The 17,500-nt window shown below is 45.7% G+C and overlaps 1 protein-coding gene across 1 annotated transcript in view; it reads right to left on the bottom strand.

Moving 5' to 3' along the window:
- LOC308280850 (ephrin type-B receptor 4b-like) overlaps positions 1 to 17,367 on the bottom strand; it is a gene marked incomplete at its 3' end in the record, with an annotated part of 62,107 nt that extends 44,740 nt beyond the window's left edge. Inside the window, exon 1 of the mRNA XM_080755168.1 lies at positions 17,179 to 17,367. Within this exon, the coding sequence (XP_080611294.1) occupies positions 17,179 to 17,248 (70 nt within the window). The 5' untranslated portion in view covers positions 17,249 to 17,367. The remainder of the gene's footprint in view (positions 1 to 17,178) is intronic.
- Positions 17,368 to 17,500: the final 133 nt, after the last annotated feature.

The raw sequence follows: 17,500 nt of genomic DNA, 5'->3' as shown, positions 1-17,500 counted from the left end.
TGTGTGCGTGCGTGCGTGCGTGCGTGCGTGCGTGCGTGCGTGCGTGCGTGCGTGCGTGCGTGCGTGTGTGCGTGTGTGTGTGTGTGTGCGTGCGTGCAGCGTGCACGTGTCGGGATTCCAACATAATCCAAATATGAAGGAGAGAAAAAAGGCTACTCAAACCTTTGAATGTTGACATTTCCTCCAGTGTTAGGGCGGCTTGCACCAAGAGGGATTAAATAAATCTTAGTTTAGGGTTAATCATGGTTTTGTTGATCTATGATTTATTTTAAATCGAGGTGTGTTGCACCACTTAAATGTAAGCATTGCTTAACAAATCTGTGATTAAACCCTTAACCTGTGATTAAAACTATAACTTGCGATTAATTCATGGGTTAAATGTCCTCCATCTTGGATTTGCGATGTAAACACACTGGAATAAACTATTCTCTTGAGCCTAATATCATTAACGTTACTTTTATATTTACTTCGGGGAGAATGTGGGCAGGCCTATGTTAAGAAGAGCGCCTGTAGCCAAAAAATATTTAATTTTATAACGCTCCGTCATACTACGGTGACGCTCGCTACAGCGTCGATGCGCGGCTATCTAGGAACTAGGAAGCAAATAAATACACCACAGTTTGATAGTTTTGTCAATTATGAAGCGATTTCGAAAATTAAAACGTCTGCATATTGGTTGGGAAGTCCACTTCCATGACAACTGACTGTATTATGTCCCTGTAAATATTTAAGTGTTCGCTATTTTAAAATAGCCGATGTATAAGGATGTATTGAAGAAGACAACAATATGATGAGATTTTTGTTTTCAACTGTGAAACGCTGTCCACAGCTTCAGCTTGCAGTTGCAAGCTGTGAGGCTTCCCCCCCCATTCATGTCAATGGCATGTTTGCATTTAAACCACCTCTACAGCAAGTTTAAAATTAATCCCTTATTGATGTTTAAATCGAAGTTTAAAGTAGTGGTGCAACAGGATTAACATAATCCAGGTTTAGAATGAAAAGTAAAACCAAGATTAAAGGGATGGTTTAAAAAACCTGATTAATGAAAACTAGGTTTAAAGTTTGGTGCAAGCTGATTAAAAGATAAACCTTGATTTAAACCAGTTTAAGGCTTAAACCGTGTTGGTGCAAGCCGGTACTAAACAGTAAAGTCAGGACCACTGCTACATATTGCAGTGTTAAAGTACTAAACAGTAAAGTCAGGACCACTGCTACATATTGCAGTGTTAAAGTACTAAACAGTCAGGACCACTGCTACAACAGTCAGGACCACTGCTACATATTGCAGTGTTCGGAGACTCATCAGATCAGAGTATTTCACACCAGTAGCCATGTTTCCATAAACTTATTCGAATTAGGTAAGCGAATGATCAGAAATGGGTATTAAGACAAAGCGAATTTAGCCTGTTTCCATTAAACTGATGGAATGCGATTCTTGGCAGATCCTGCCTGGGTCTGTCTGACCGACGTGCTGTAAATACTTCCCGCGGACAGTGGGCTTGGCTTGCACACAGTGCACAGAGCTGGGATGGGGCTGGGCTTGCACACAGTGCACAGAGCTGGGATGGGGATGATTTTTTCAGACCGAGAGACGTGAGCACTGCTGTGACTCACTGCACACTCATCCTGCAGCGTCGCAGATGCGAGCTGCTGTGAGCTTGTAGATCTGCCTCTTTTGGCCTGCGCAACACGGTGTGATGACGAAGGGTCACTCCGTGTGTAACAACCGGTTTGTTTTGTGGGCTAACGCTATGCAATGGACGTTAATTAAGCGGCAGGGGAAAGTGTTAAGTTGGAGGACGATATGGACCAGAACGTCATAATGTATTCGCATATATTGTCTGACCCGTTTCCATTCTCTAATGCGCATTTAGGTTATTCAATAAAGCCTCAAAATCCACCTCCTCCAAGCAGATAATTGTTTTTGCAGATAATGAATTTTTATTCGCATTTTGAAGTGTTTCCATAAGAAGATTTTGCGAATAAGCCGTTAATGCGCATTAAGAGGCTTTATGGAAACGCCACTATAGACACAACAGTGATCATAATTGATCACCACTAGTTATTACAATTATCAATACCTAGTGGCCTTTCCATAAAGCCTCTTAATGCGCATTAACGGCTTATTCGCAAAATCGTTTTATGGAAACATTTCAAAATGCAAATAAAAATCCGCTTGGAGGAGGAGGATTTTGAGGCTTTATCACCATAGTAAAAACTGCATAGATGTATAAAAGGGCTATGATGTCTGTGTGTTCCTGCATCACTGATAGATGGATAAAAGAGCTATGATGTCTATGTGTTCCTGCATCACTGCAAGACATTTCACACAGGACTCGGTTGTAGCCCAGAGCTGGCCAATGAGAGGGGGTGTTGTTGGGAAACTGGACATAGCAGCATGAAGCTCAGTGATTGGTTGAGAGAGAGGGATGTTTTGGTGTGAGTGCTGCTGTGAGTTTGTGTGAAACTCAGAGAATAAAGTTGTAACAATAAACTGAGGATGAGGTCTCTGCCAGATGTCAACCTGTCCATCCTCCTTCTCCTCTTGTGAACTGTACTGTCATGAAAGTAAGCCATTTACCATGAGAGGGAGTGGGTTGTTGGCTGATTAACCACTGTTTCATTTACCATGAGAGGGAGTGGGTTGTTGGCTGATTAACCACTGTTTCATTTACCATGAGAGGGAGTGGGTTGTTGGCTGATTAACCACTGTTTCATTTACCATGAGAGGGAGTGGGTTGTTGGCTGATTAACCACTGTTTCATTTACCATGAGAGGGAGTGGGTTGTTGGCTGATTAACCACTGTTTCATTTACCATGAGAGGGAGTGGGTTGTTGGCTGATTAACCACTGTTTCATTTACCATGAGAGGGAGTGGGTTGTTGGCTGATTAACCACTGTTTCATTTACCATGAGAGGTAGTGGGTTGTTGGCTGAATAACCAACTGTTTCATTTACCATGAGAGGGAGTGGGTTGTTGGCTGATTAACCACTGTTTCATTTACCATGAGAGGGAGTGGGTTGTTGGCTGATTAACCACTGTTTCATTTACCATGAGAGGGAGTGGGTTGTTGGCTGATTAACCACTGTTTCATTTACCATGAGAGGGAGTGGGTTGTTGGCTGATTAACCACTGTTTCATTTACCATGAGAGGGAGTGGGTTGTTGGCTGAATAACCAACTGTTTCATTTACCATGAGAGGGAGTGGGTTGTTGGCTGATTAACCACTGTTTCATTTACCATGAGAGGGAGTGGGTTGTTGGCTGATTAACCACTGTTTCATTTACCATGAGAGGGAGAGGGTTGTTGGCTGATTAACCACTGTTTCATTTACCATGAGAGGGAGTGGGTTGTTGGCTGATTAACCACTGTTTCATTTATTTACCATGAGAGGGAGTGGGTTGTTGGCTGAATAACCACTGTTTCATTTACCATGAGAGGGAGTGGGTTGTTGGCTGATTAACCACTGTTTCATTTACCATGAGAGGGAGTGGGTTGTTGGCTGATTAACCACTGTTTCATTTACCATGAGAGGGAGTGGGTTGTTGGCTGATTAACCACTGTTTCATTTACCATGAGAGGGAGTGGGTTGTTGGCTGATTAACCACTGTTTCATTTACCATGAGAGGGAGTGGGTTGTTGGCTGAATAACCACTGTTTCATTTACCATGAGAGGGAGTGGGTTGTTGGCTGATTAACCACTGTTTCATTTACCATGAGAGGGAGTGGGTTGTTGGCTGATTAACCACTGTTTCATTTACCATGAGAGGGAGTGGGTTGTTGGCTGATTAACCACTGTTTCATTTACCATGAGAGGGAGTGGGTTGTTGGCTGATTAACCACTGTTTCAGGGTTGTGCCACGAGGCGAAGGCGAGTGCCACACAACTACCACTTTTTCCACATGAATGAAAGAAAACACAGTAACTTGCATTGATCTTGGAAATGTTACAACTGTAATACAAAAGTGGGCGGGGTCCTTTTCCTAGGCAAAGCTTAGGATAAATACTTCACTGTTTGTTATGTTTTGATGGACAGCACATGGAAAGGAGGATGGGCTTGCTACTGTTCTGTCATTGGTTGAAACCAATGCTTCTGCTACTGTTCTGTCATTGGTTGAAACCAATGCTTCTGCTACTGTTCTGTCATTGGTTGAAACCAATGCTTCTGCTACTGTTCTGTCATTGGTTGAAACCAATGCTTCTGCTACTGTTCTGTCATTGGTTGAAACCAATGCTTCTGCTACTGTTCTGTCATTGGTTGAAACCAATGCTTCTGCTACTGTTCTGTCATTGGTTGAGAGTGATGCTTCTGCTAGTGTTCTGTCATTGGTTGAAACCAATGCTTCTGCTACTGTTCTGTCATTGGTTGAGAGTGATGCTTCTCACAGTGTGAGACAGAGCTGAACATTAACCTGTCACTCACTGAGTGCTGGAATCACTGGAATGCATGGATCTTCTCACAGAGCCTTTTTTTTAAAGATATTCTTTGGTCTTTTACTTGCAAAGACCTGCTTCATCATACCAGGCTGTCGCACAACAGTAGTGAAAACAGCCGATCTACAAGCACACAAACCCTCCCACCGCGATGCGTTGTGTGCTTGTAGATCGGCTGTTTTCACTAGTTTAAATCATTTTTGAGCGGTGGTAAACCGCTCCTATAAGTGGCTGTGCGTGTGTCTGTAGCCTTTTTCCTCAGTGTTTTGCCATAGTAAAATGTGTGTGCGTAGCATCATGTTTGTCTAGTGATGTCATATTATGTCGTATGTCTGTAGCCTTTTTCCTCAGTGTTTTGCCATAGTAAAATGTGTGTACCTAGCATCATGTGTGTCTAGTGATGTCATACTGTATGTCGTATGTCTGTAGCCTTTTTCCTCAGTGTTTTGCCATAGTAAAATGTGTGTGCGTAGCATCATGTTTGTCTAGTGATGTCATACTGTATGTCGTATGTCTGTAGCCTTTTTCCTCAGCGTTTTGCCATAGCAAAACGTGTGTGTAGCACAGCCTGTACATCCCAGACTCAAATCCTAGTCTGAAGATGTTATGCAAGCACGACCACCGCTCACTTCACATTGGGTGTGATTTTTAAAATGATAAATACAATACTGGCTTTCAAGCAGTTTCAAGGGGCACACTGGACCCTTCTCAGGGGCACACCAAAGGTCCCCAGGACCAGTGGTTGAGAAACACTGTACTAGGTGTCTGGACCACTAACTACCCTGGTGCCCAGACCTCACAGAGCCTTTCTCACACAGACCTCTATCTACCCTGTGGCCTTACAGAGCCTTTCTCACACAGACCTCTATCTACCCTGTGGCCTTACAGAGCCTTTCTCACACAGACCTCTATCTACCCTGTGGCCTTACAGAGCCTTTCTCACACAGACCTCTATCTACCCTGTGGCCTCACAGAGCCTTTCTCACACAGACCTCTACTCTACCCTGTGGCCTTACAGAGCCTTTCTCACACAGACCTCTATCTACCCTGTGGCCTTACAGAGCCTTTCTCACACAGACCTCTATCTACCCTGTGGCCTTACAGAGCCTTTCTCACACAGACCTCTATCTACCCTGTGGCCTCACAGAGCCTTTCTCACACAGACCTCTATCTACCCTGTGGCCTCACAGAGCCTTTCTCACACAGACCTCTATCTACCCTGTGGCCTCACAGAGCCTTTCTCACACAGACCTCTATCTACCCTGTGGCCTTACAGAGCCTTTCTCACACAGACCTCTATCTACCCTGTGGCCTTACAGAGCCTTTCTCACACAGACCTCTATCTACCCTGTGGCCTCACAGAGCCTTTCTCACACAGACCTCTATCTACCCTGTGGCCTTACAGAGCCTTTCTCACACAGACCTCTATCTACCCTGTGGCCTCACAGAGCCTTTCTCACACAGACCTCTACTCTACCCTGTGGCCTTACAGAGCCTTTCTCACACAGACCTCTATCTACCCTGTGGCCTTACAGAGCCTTTCTCACACAGACCTCTATCTACCCTGTGGCCTCACAGAGCCTTTCTCACACAGACCTCTATCTACCCTGTGGCCTTACAGAGCCTTTCTCACACAGACCTCTATCTACCCTGTGGCCTTACAGAGCCTTTCTCACACAGACCTCTATCTACCCTGTGGCCTTACAGAGCCTTTCTCACACAGACCTCTATCTACCCTGTGGCCTTACAGAGCCTTTCTCACACAGACCTCTATCTACCCTGTGGCCTTACAGAGCCTTTCTCACACAGACCTCTACCTACCCTGTGGCCTTACAGAGCCTTTCTCACACAGACCTCTATCTACCCTGTGGCCTCACAGAGCCTTTCTCACACAGACCTCTACTCTACCCTGTGGCCTTACAGAGCCTTTCTCACACAGACCTCTATCTACCCTGTGGCCTTACAGAGCCTTTCTCACACAGACCTCTATCTACCCTGTGGCCTTACAGAGCCTTTCTCACACAGACCTCTATCTACCCTGTGGCCTTACAGAGCCTTTCTCACACAGACCTCTATCTACCCTGTGGCCTTACAGAGCCTTTCTCACACAGACCTCTATCTACCCTGTGGCCTCACAGAGCCTTTCTCACACAGACCTCTATCTACCCTGTGGCCTCACAGAGCCTTTCTCACACAGACCTCTACCTACCCTGTGGCCTTACAGAGCCTTTCTCACACAGACCTCTATCTACCCTGTGGCCTTACAGAGCCTTTCTCACACAGACCTCTATCTACCCTGTGGCCTCACAGAGCCTTTCTCACACAGACCTCCATCTACCCTGTGGCCTTACAGAGCCTTTCTCACACAGACCTCTATCTACCCTGTGGCCTCACAGAGCCTTTCTCACACAGACCTCTACCCTGTGGCCTTACAGAGCCTTTCTCACACAGACCTCTATCTACCCTGTGGCCTCACAGAGCCTTTCTCACACAGACCTCTATCTACCCTGTGGCCTTACAGAGCCTTTCTCACACAGACCTCTATCTACCCTGTGGCCTTACAGAGCCTTTCTCACACAGACCTCTATCTACCCTGTGGCCTCACAGAGCCTTTCTCACACAGACCTCCATCTACCCTGTGGCCTTACAGAGCCTTTCTCACACAGACCTCTATCTACCCTGTGACCTCACAGAGCCTTTCTCACACAGACCTCTATCTACCCTGTGGCCTCACAGAGCCTTTCTCACACAGACCTCTATCTACCCTGTGGCCTCACAGAGCCTTTCTCACACAGACCTCTATCTACCCTGTGGCCTTACAGAGCCTTTCTCACACAGACCTCTATCTACCCTGTGGCCTTACAGAGCCTTTCTCACACAGACCTCTATCTACCCTGTGGCCTCACAGAGCCTTTCTCACACAGACCTCCATCTACCCTGTGGCCTTACAGAGCCTTTCTCACACAGACCTCTATCTACCCTGTGGCCTTACAGAGCCTTTCTCACACAGACCTCTACCCTGTGGCCTTACAGAGCCTTTCTCACACAGACCTCTATCTACCCTGTGGCCTTACAGAGCCTTTCTCACACAGACCTCTATCTACCCTGTGGCCTTACAGAGCCTTTCTCACACAGACCTCTATCTACCCTGTGGCCTTACAGAGCCTTTCTCACACAGACCTCTACCCTGTGGCCTCACAGAGCCTTTCTCACACAGACCTCTATCTACCCTGTGGCCTTACAGAGCCTTTCTCACACAGACCTCTACCTACCCTGTGGCCTTACAGAGCCTTTCTCACACAGACCTCTATCTACCCTGTGGCCTTACAGAGCCTTTCTCACACAGACCTCTATCTACCCTGTGGCCTTACAGAGCCTTTCTCACACAGACCTCTATCTACCCTGTGGCCTTACAGAGCCTTTCTCACACAGACCTCTATCTACCCTGTGGCCTTACAGAGCCTTTCTCACACAGACCTCTATCTACCCTGTGGCCTTACAGAGCCTTTCTCACACAGACCTCTATCTACCCTGTGGCCTTACAGAGCCTTTCTCACACAGACCTCTATCTACCCTGTGGCCTTACAGAGCCTTTCTCACACAGACCTCTATCTACCCTGTGGCCTCACAGAGCCTTTCTCACACAGACCTCTATCTACCCTGTGGCCTTACAGAGCCTTTCTCACACAGACCTCTATCTACCCTGTGGCCTTACAGAGCCTTTCTCACACAGACCTCTATCTACCCTGTGGCCTTACAGAGCCTTTCTCACACAGACCTCTATCTACCCTGTGGCCTTACAGAGCCTTTCTCACACAGACCTCTATCTACCCTGTGGCCTTACAGAGCCTTTCTCACACAGACCTCTATCTACCCTGTGGCCTTACAGAGCCTTTCTCACACAGACCTCTATCTACCCTGTGGCCTTACAGAGCCTTTCTCACACAGACCTCTATCTACCCTGTGGCCTCACAGAGCCTTTCTCACACAGACCTCTACTCTACCCTGTGGCCTTACAGAGCCTTTCTCACACAGACCTCTATCTACCCTGTGGCCTTACAGAGCCTTTCTCACACAGACCTCTATCTACCCTGTGGCCTCACAGAGCCTTTCTCACACAGACCTCTATCTACCCTGTGGCCTCACAGAGCCTTTCTCACACAGACCTCTATCTACCCTGTGGCCTTACAGAGCCTTTCTCACACAGACCTCTATCTACCCTGTGGCCTCACAGAGCCTTTCTCACACAGACCTCCATCTACCCTGTGGCCTCACAGAGCCTTTCTCACACAGACCTCTATCTACCCTGTGGCCTTACAGAGCCTTTCTCACACAGACCTCTATCTACCCTGTGGCCTTACAGAGCCTTTCTCACACAGACCTCTATCTACCCTGTGGCCTCACAGAGCCTTTCTCACACAGACCTCTACCTACCCTGTGGCCTCACAGAGCCTTTCTCACACAGACCTCTATCTACCCTGTGGCCTTACAGAGCCTTTCTCACACAGACCTCTATCTACCCTGTGGCCTCACAGAGCCTTTCTCACACAGAGAGCAGAGCCTGATCTCAGGTCAGATCAGAGGTTTTGTGGGCGAGCAACACAGATGGTCGGCAGGAGCAAAATAGAGTTCATATGGTGTGAGTGTTTTAACTGTGACCTTCTGATGAAGACTCACTGCCTCCTGACCCATGAATGATTCATCACATCACACAAGATCAACTGTACACACACACACACACACACACACACACACACACACACACACACACACACACACACACACACACACACACACACACACACACACACACACACACACACACACACACACACACAGCGAACTGCACAAAAGATCTACAAGCTCACAACGTGTCATAACGATGGTCTATTTTTAAAGTATATTTTTACTAGTTAAGTCTGTTGTTTCAAGTATAAACTATAATATAATATAATATATATAAACTATAATATAATATAATATATATAAACTATAATATAATATAATATATATAAACTATAATATAATATAATATATATAAACTATAATATAATATAATATAATATATATAAACTATAATATAATATAATATATATAAACTATAATATAATATAATAAACTATAATGGAATGACAGCCAAGAGAAAAGAGAAGTTGAAACATCATCATCATCTTCATCCCTCCTTCTTTTCGAGGACAGCGGAAGACAAGATGATTGTTCCATTGTGTTCTATTCTTAGTGTGTGTGTGTGTGTGTGTGTGTGTGCGTGCGTGCGTGTGTGCGTGCGTGCGTGCGTGCGTGTGTGCGTGCGTGCGTGCGTGCGTGCGTGCGAGAGAACCATTTTCCTCTCCATAGAAATGATTGTTTTATGACTAAAAGTGAGTTATGTTTAATGATCAGTTATTCAGAGGTTAAAGGTTGTAGGACTTATGCCTGAGTTGTATAGTTATGCACTAAAAACAGCAGATCTACAAGCTCACAACAGGAGAAATGCCTGCATTGTAGGCTGTTATGGAGCCTGTTAGATGTTCTATAAACATGCAGTAGAAGTGATGATATTTCCTGGTTGGAATAAAGACCATTCAGTGTTTCTACAGAGCTGAAGAGTGCATTAATCATTACAGTATTATTGAAGCCATTTATTTTTCAAACCCATTTACATATATTCAAAGATTTGCACACATTTTCACGACTTTTTCAAAAATAGCAGATCTACAAGCTCACAGCGCGGCACCGAGCTTGTAGATCTGCTATATTTCACTGGTTAAAGGCAAGCATTGGATAATTCTAGGCTGAATGTGGGTTAATTGTTAATTCTAGGCTGAATGTGGGTTAATTGTTAACCCAACAGAGAATAAATGTCATCAAATGGTGCGTCTCTCTCTCAGCCAATGGGAGAGAGGTGTGGGGCTATGAGTGTGACATCATCATCATACCAGGAAGTGATGCAGGAACAGGAACGCCTACTGAGTGGCAAAAACACTACTTTATAATCGAGACTGAATGAATTATAGTGAATGAGAGGTTCAGAGGTTTTATAAATAACACAACAGGAAAAACACAACATCTTACATTTTGTGAATGTGAGACGCTTGCTTTTTGGACTGTGTGTGTGTGTGTGTGTGTGTGTGTGTGTGTGTGTGTGTGTGTGTGTGTGTGTGTGTGTGTGTGTGTGTGTGTGTGTGTGCGCACGTGTACTATAGGGCATTAAGGACTTGTGATTTTTGCAAGTCGACGCGACTCAGTAAAAAGTTGAGTTGAAGTCGACTTTATCGTTTGATGATGTCATCACATCACACACGACCCCCCAGTTATTTTGGGGGGTCCCCAGATGATTAACTTAATGTGAAACATTGTTTTCTCTCTCAACAGTAAACAAACCAACATAAAGTTTAAGTGTATAGAGGGTATCTGCACATTTATAAAGTGACAATTTAAGGACTTTTTAACACCTCTAAAATGACAAATTAAACATTATTATGCAAATTGTCAAATTTATAGAGGCAGAAATTGTGAAAATAGAAAGTATTATTTTTTTAACTTCGACTTTTAACTTTCTCTGGTGGGAGTCGACTTGTGTAATGAAGTCGACTGAGTCGACTTGTCGACTTTTTCGTTAATGACCTAGTGTGTGTGTGTGTGTGTGTGTGTGTGTGTGTGTGTGTGTGTGTGTGTGTGTGTGTGTGTGTGTGTGTGTGTGTGCGTGCGTGCGTGCGTGCGTGCGTGCGTGCGTGCGTGCGTGCGTGCGTACGTGCGTGCGTGCGTGCGTGCGTACGTGCGTGCGTGCGTGCGTGCGTGCGTGTGCGTGTGTCACTCTGTGATCTACCGGTTCCTCTCAACAGAACTTCTAATTAACAAAACCACACACACACACACACACACACACACACACACACACACACACACACACACACACACACACACACACACACACACACACACACACACACACACACACACACACACACACACACACACACACACACACACAGCCATAAATCCATTGTTGTGATGCAACGATGCTTCCTGTGAATGTCGTCATGTAAACACAACCACACTGACTCATGAGACACACACACACATGCACGCATGTGCGCACACACACACACACACACACACACACACACACACACACACACACACACACACATCAAATTATCAACGGTATGCTGTAAGTACCAAGCACTTACTGTGTGTGTGGGTGTGTGTGTGTGTGTGTGTGTGCGTGCGTGCGTGCGTGCGTGCGTGCGTGCGTGCGTGCGTGCGTGCGTGTGTGCGTGCGTGCGTTAAAGTCTATCTTCCTGTGGATAATCTCACTCCAAAGACCAAGATCTTGTAATCACCTGTGTGTGTGTGTGTGTGTGTGTGTGTGTGTGTGTGTGTGTGTGTGTGTGTGTGTGTGTGTGTGTGTGTGTGTGTGTGTGTGTGTGTGTGTGTGTGTGTGTGTGCACTTCCCCTGCCACACACACATCCCATATCCAACAATGACACAGTGTAATGTAATAATAATAATAATAATAATAATAATGAGTATTGTTATCATAAATGAATAACTGTAATTATCATCAGAACCTCTCAGACTCCAGAGGAAGAACTGCTCACACATACCTGTAGATCATAACATGTCTCTGATGTATTTTAATGAAACAAACTCTTTGCAGATAGAAAGAGGATCATTCTGTAATGTTGATGAGTTTAACATTGTTTTTACAATCAGAGACTTTTCTGTTTGGATGTTTGGGCTGTCAACGGTTACTGTTACCAAACCGTTGTGCTCAAATCTGGTTTATTGGATAAATTAAATGGTTGCATCAGATGTGCAACCTGGCCTGACTAGCAGTGTGTTGACTTGTTGACTGTGAATTAGAGCAGTTAGAAACATGGCTAAATCTAAGGCAGGGGTTTTCAAAGTGGGTGACGAGGCACCCTGGGGTGACGGGGCACCCTGGGGTGCCGTGACGGCAGTCCAGGGGTGCCGCGAGATCATTTGATAATATTAGGAATTTATTTGGACGCTTGAAAAAATACTTAGTGTCATTTTAAACTTGAAGTACAAAGTTATTTTCAGTCAGTTCTAACCAAAATGGCCGTTATCTCAACGTTTTCCTCTCAACATAATCACTAAAATATCCTCACTGTCGGGCAGAAACCTCGTATCTCCAAGTTTCAAATGTGTTCGTCTTTTGGTAAAGCAAAGCCCTGCTTCATCATACAAGACTGTCGCACAAAACTAGTGAAAACAGCTGATCTACAAGCACACAGGTGTGCTTGTAGATCGGCTGTTTTCACTACATTTTTTAGATGATAAATACAAAACGAACGGTTTTGGACATACAAGGTTTCCACCCGACAACGACGATATGCTATAAATATAAGGTGCTGGGAGTGTAAATTATAATGTAGGGGTGCCTCGGATTAAAACAATATTTATGGGGTGACCTGAGACAAACAGTTTGGGAACCTCTGGTCTAAGATGCATCTTATGTGACGAGGGGAAGTTGATTCATTATTATTTAGGACAGAAGAAATAACTTTATATTCTCTGTTTAACCCCTTGAACCCCAGCTATTCTGTGGGGACATTCACCACAGATAGCTGCTCTACAAGCCCTCAAGGAGTCATATACTTCTAGCTTGTAGATCTGCCAAGAGACTTATTGGTGCAGATTTAAAAACTCAGCTCTGTCTCATTGTGCGTGGAGCGTCGTAAGCCCCTACCAGAGTCCAGGGTGAAGAGCTATTCACCGCAGATTTTAGGTGATCAGCTATCCACCTAAAGTCAGAAAACAAGTGGAGGCCATCATAGTCAGTCACAGTGAAGTCCTATCACTGTGACTGACTGGTCTAGATCGACCAATCAGTGAACGGGGTGATGGGCCGATCTGTCTGATAGTAAAAACAGAGAGATGTGTCGGGGTTCGCGGTGGATAGCTCTTCACCGCGAGTAATGACGTAATGTTGTAGTTTTATGACTTAAAAAGACTACACCACGGTGGATAGCTTATCACCGCGGTGGGTAGCTTACCACCATGGTGCCGACTATGATAGGGGCTTGACCTGGGCATTGTGCAGCCCTGGGGCTCTTTGGTTCACCCTACTCTTGTAGGTTTAATGGCAAATTACAAAATAAACACATTTTATAATTTCACCTCATGCTTGGACTAAAGCTATAGTTTGTGTATGTGACCTGACGATCGCTTATCTCCCGATTAGGGAGTCTTACTGGTAATTGTGACCAGCCTACATGCATGTCAGTGATCTATGGCCCTATGACCTAGAAACATAATATAGAAGTGTCAGATGGATTTTAATGTTCCTTTGAGGCAACAGAAGGGGTCAAAATGAAATGATGGGCGTTCGCAACAGAAAGAACAGGGAAATAAAGGTCTTCAATGTAACGAAGATAACAGCTCTGTTCTGGAAGAAACAGCTCGACTAGTCGTTCTGTAGGCCTGTCTGTCAACTCAGAACCGACTAACATAACTTTATACTCTACGTTTAACCACTTCAACCCCAGCATCCTGTTCTGGGGGGAAGGATCACCAAGCTCACAACACAAGCTGACACCAAGAGCTTGTAGATCTGCTATTTTTGGTGAAGAGAGTTGGCTGTCGATGGAAAAAGAACTCATCAAGTATCTATTTTACTGAACACAGTGACGTGATATTGATGAATTCCAAATGTTATCAGATTATTCTGAGTCACCTCTGGACTGACATGATGACATCACTGCACCCTAGGGTGCCACAGCAGCACCCACTGGGAGAAACCCTGCTCTAACACTTTAGACCAGGGGTCCTCAACGTGTTCAGGCCAAGGACCCCTTAGTTGAGAGAGAGATGAAGCAGGGACCCCTTAGAGAGAGAGAGATGAAGCAGGGACCCCTTAGTTGAGAGAGAGATGAAGCAGGGACCCCTTAGTTGAGAGAGAGATGAAGCAGGGACCCCTTAGTTGAGAGAGAGATGAAGCAGGGACCCCTTAGTTGAGAGAGAGATGAAGCAGGGACCCCTTAGTTGAGAGAGAGATGAAGCAGGGACCCCTTAGTTAAGAGAGAGATGAAGCAGGGACCCCTTAGTTGAGAGAGAGAGATGAAGGAGGGACCCCTTAGTTGAGAGAGAGATGAAGCAGGGACCCCTTAGCTGAGAGAGAGATGAAGCAGGGACCCCTTAGTTGAGAGAGAGAGATGAAGGAGGGACCCCTTAGTTGAGAGAGAGAGATGAAGGAGGGACCCCTTAGTTGAGAGAGAGATGAAGGAGGGACCCCTTAGTTGAGAGAGAGATGAAGCAGGGGCCCCTTAGTTGAGAGAGATATGAAGCAGGGACCCCTTAGTTGAGAGAGAGATGAAGCAGGGACCCCTTAGTTGAGAGAGAGATGAAGCAGGGACCCCTTAGTTGAGAGAGATGAAGCAGGGACCCCTTAGCTGAGAGAGAGATGAAGCAGGGACCCCCACAACCTGTTCATAGATTCTATATAGTTTCATTGTTTGACAGCACAATCATCAGTGTATTTTGGATTCATGTCAATTTGTGTTTTCAGATATTTAACCACTTGAACCGTCGGCGTCAATACTTAATAAACTTGACCTTTCACTCTGTACTTAGTCTGCTCTTTTTCCCCCTCTACACCAAAGCTCTTTGCCAAAAATAGCCGATCTACAAGCTCACAACGCCTCGCAGCGCGAGGCGTTGTGAGCTTGTAGATCTGCTATTTTTGGCTTAAGTTCCCAGAATATGGAGGCTATAGGGTTCAAGTGGTAAAGGAGAAAAAAGGTTTCTATCACACAAATATTTGAAGGACCCCCTGTAGTAACTCTGAGGACCCCCTGGGGGCCCCGGACCCCCTGTTGAAGACCCCTGCTTTAGGTTACTCAAAACAAGTCGGCAGCAGGGGCTCAGAGGGAAGAGCGGCCGTTTGGGAACCCTGGGGTTCCCGGTTCGATCCCGGGCTCCCCCAGAGTTAGTGTTGAAGAGTCCTTGAGCAAGACTCTGAACCCCTAACTGCTCCTGATGAGCAGGTTGGTGTTAATTATCAAGACTCTGAACCCCTAACTGCTCCTGATGAGCAGATTGGTGTTAATTATCAAGACTCTGAACCCCTAACTGCTCCTGATGAGCAGGTTGGTGTTAATTATCAAGACTCTGAACCCCTAACTGCTCCTGATGAGCAGGTTGGTGTTAATTATCAAGACTCTGAACCCCTAACTGCTCCTGATGAGCAGGTTGGTGTTAATTATCAAGACTCTGAACCCTTAACTGCTCCTGATGAGCAGGTTGGTGTTAATTATCAAGACTCTGAACCCCTAACTGCTCCTGATGAGCAGGTTGGTGTTAATTATCAAGACTCTGAACCCCTAACTGCTCCTGATGAGCAGGTTGGTGTTAATTATCAAGACTCTGAACCCCTAACTGCTCCTGATGAGCAGATTGGTGTTAATTATCAAGACTCTGAACCCCTAACTGCTCCTGATGAGCAGGTTGGTGTTAATTATCAAGACTCTGAACCCCTAACTGCTCCTGATGAGCAGGTTGGTGTTAATTATCAAGACTCTGAACCCCTAACTGCTCCTGATGAGCAGGTTGGTGTTAATTATCAAGACTCTGAACCCTTAACTGCTCCTGATGAGCAGGTTGGTGTTAATTATCAAGACTCTGAACCCCTAACTGCTCCTGATGAGCAGGTTGGTGTTAATTATCAAGACTCTGAACCCCTAACTGCTCCTGATGAGCAGGTTGGTGCCAAGCATGGATTCATCACCAGAACATAGCAGCTGAGATAGGGCCTTTCTGCGTGGAGTTTGCATGTTCTCCCCGTGTCTCCTAGGGTTGATACCCTCACAAAAACATGCACGTAATCCTGGTCTCAATAATGCCTATAATAATGCCTCCCCCTGGCCAGCCGGGGCGCCTGATGGAGGGGAAAGGAACAGGTTGGAATAACGTGTTCCTTCCACGCGCTACGTCCAAACCAGGGAAATCTCCACTGTCAGGTGAAAAGAAGCAACTTGGACTCCTCATGCATAGAAGGAAGCATGAGGTCAGTCCGTTGTCTCCCCAGGCGCGGCAGAGGGAGAGCAGAGCCCAGGATTATAGGCAATTGGCACTGTGTGAAAAAATGGGTTACAAAATTGTGGGATAAAAATTATAATAAGAAAAAAAAAAAGAAAATAGCAGCTGTATTGTTGTGACCGTCAGGTCGCAGTTACTATCAAAACCTCCACCGGCTGTCAGTCTGTCAGTCAGTCTGTCACACGTCACACTTTTGCCCTTCTCATATCTCTGCCACCGTTGCCCCGATCCATGCCAAACTTTGCACACTCACTCCTTGGCTGCCAAACCACAACCTCCACCCACTCAATTCACACATTCTAGCGCCACCATGAGGCAGATTCTTGCAAAACACATTTTTGGACACTGCTCCTACAGATTTTGCCCTAAAATCACACAAATCAGTAGGCCTACATGGTATGTCTAGAGTCATGTCATCAACATGGATCTGTCCATTTAGCGCCACCATCAGGCCCATTTTTACATGCGACCTGACGGTCACTTATCTCCCGATTAGGGAGTCTTACTGGTTTTATAAAGGGGTCCCTGGGGGTCCCCAACCCCTCCCTTCCTCCTCAAGGACCCCTGGGGGTCCCCGTACCACACTTTGACAACCACACTACCATAGATCTCTGACTCACACACACACACACACACACACACACACACACACACACACACGCACACACGCCCATCTCACCTTCTTCCGCAGAACACAGTGACGTCATCAACAATGCCGCCACCAGCACGAGCCTGTCAATCATCTTCATCACCAGAATGACGCCGTTTCCAAGGCAACCAGAACACCCCCTCCTCCACCCCCCGCTGGGTTATCGATATGTCGACGTATCGATATGTCGATGTATCGATCGATATCGATCCGATGGAGGCGTGACGTCAGCTGGGCTCGCCGTCCCCCACGGAAGCCACGTGACCAGAACTCATCAGAACTTTATGAAAAAAACTCTTTAAAATGTCTTTAAAAACAAGCCAATAAATAAAGTTATTAAAACACAGTTAAT

The sequence above is a fragment of the Nannobrachium achirus genome (assembly GCF_963921795.1).
Source record: "Nannobrachium achirus genome assembly, contig: SCAFFOLD_290, whole genome shotgun sequence".
Classification (NCBI taxonomy): Eukaryota; Metazoa; Chordata; class Actinopteri; order Myctophiformes; family Myctophidae; genus Nannobrachium; species Nannobrachium achirus.
This window is presented reverse-complemented; position numbering and strand designations above follow the sequence as displayed.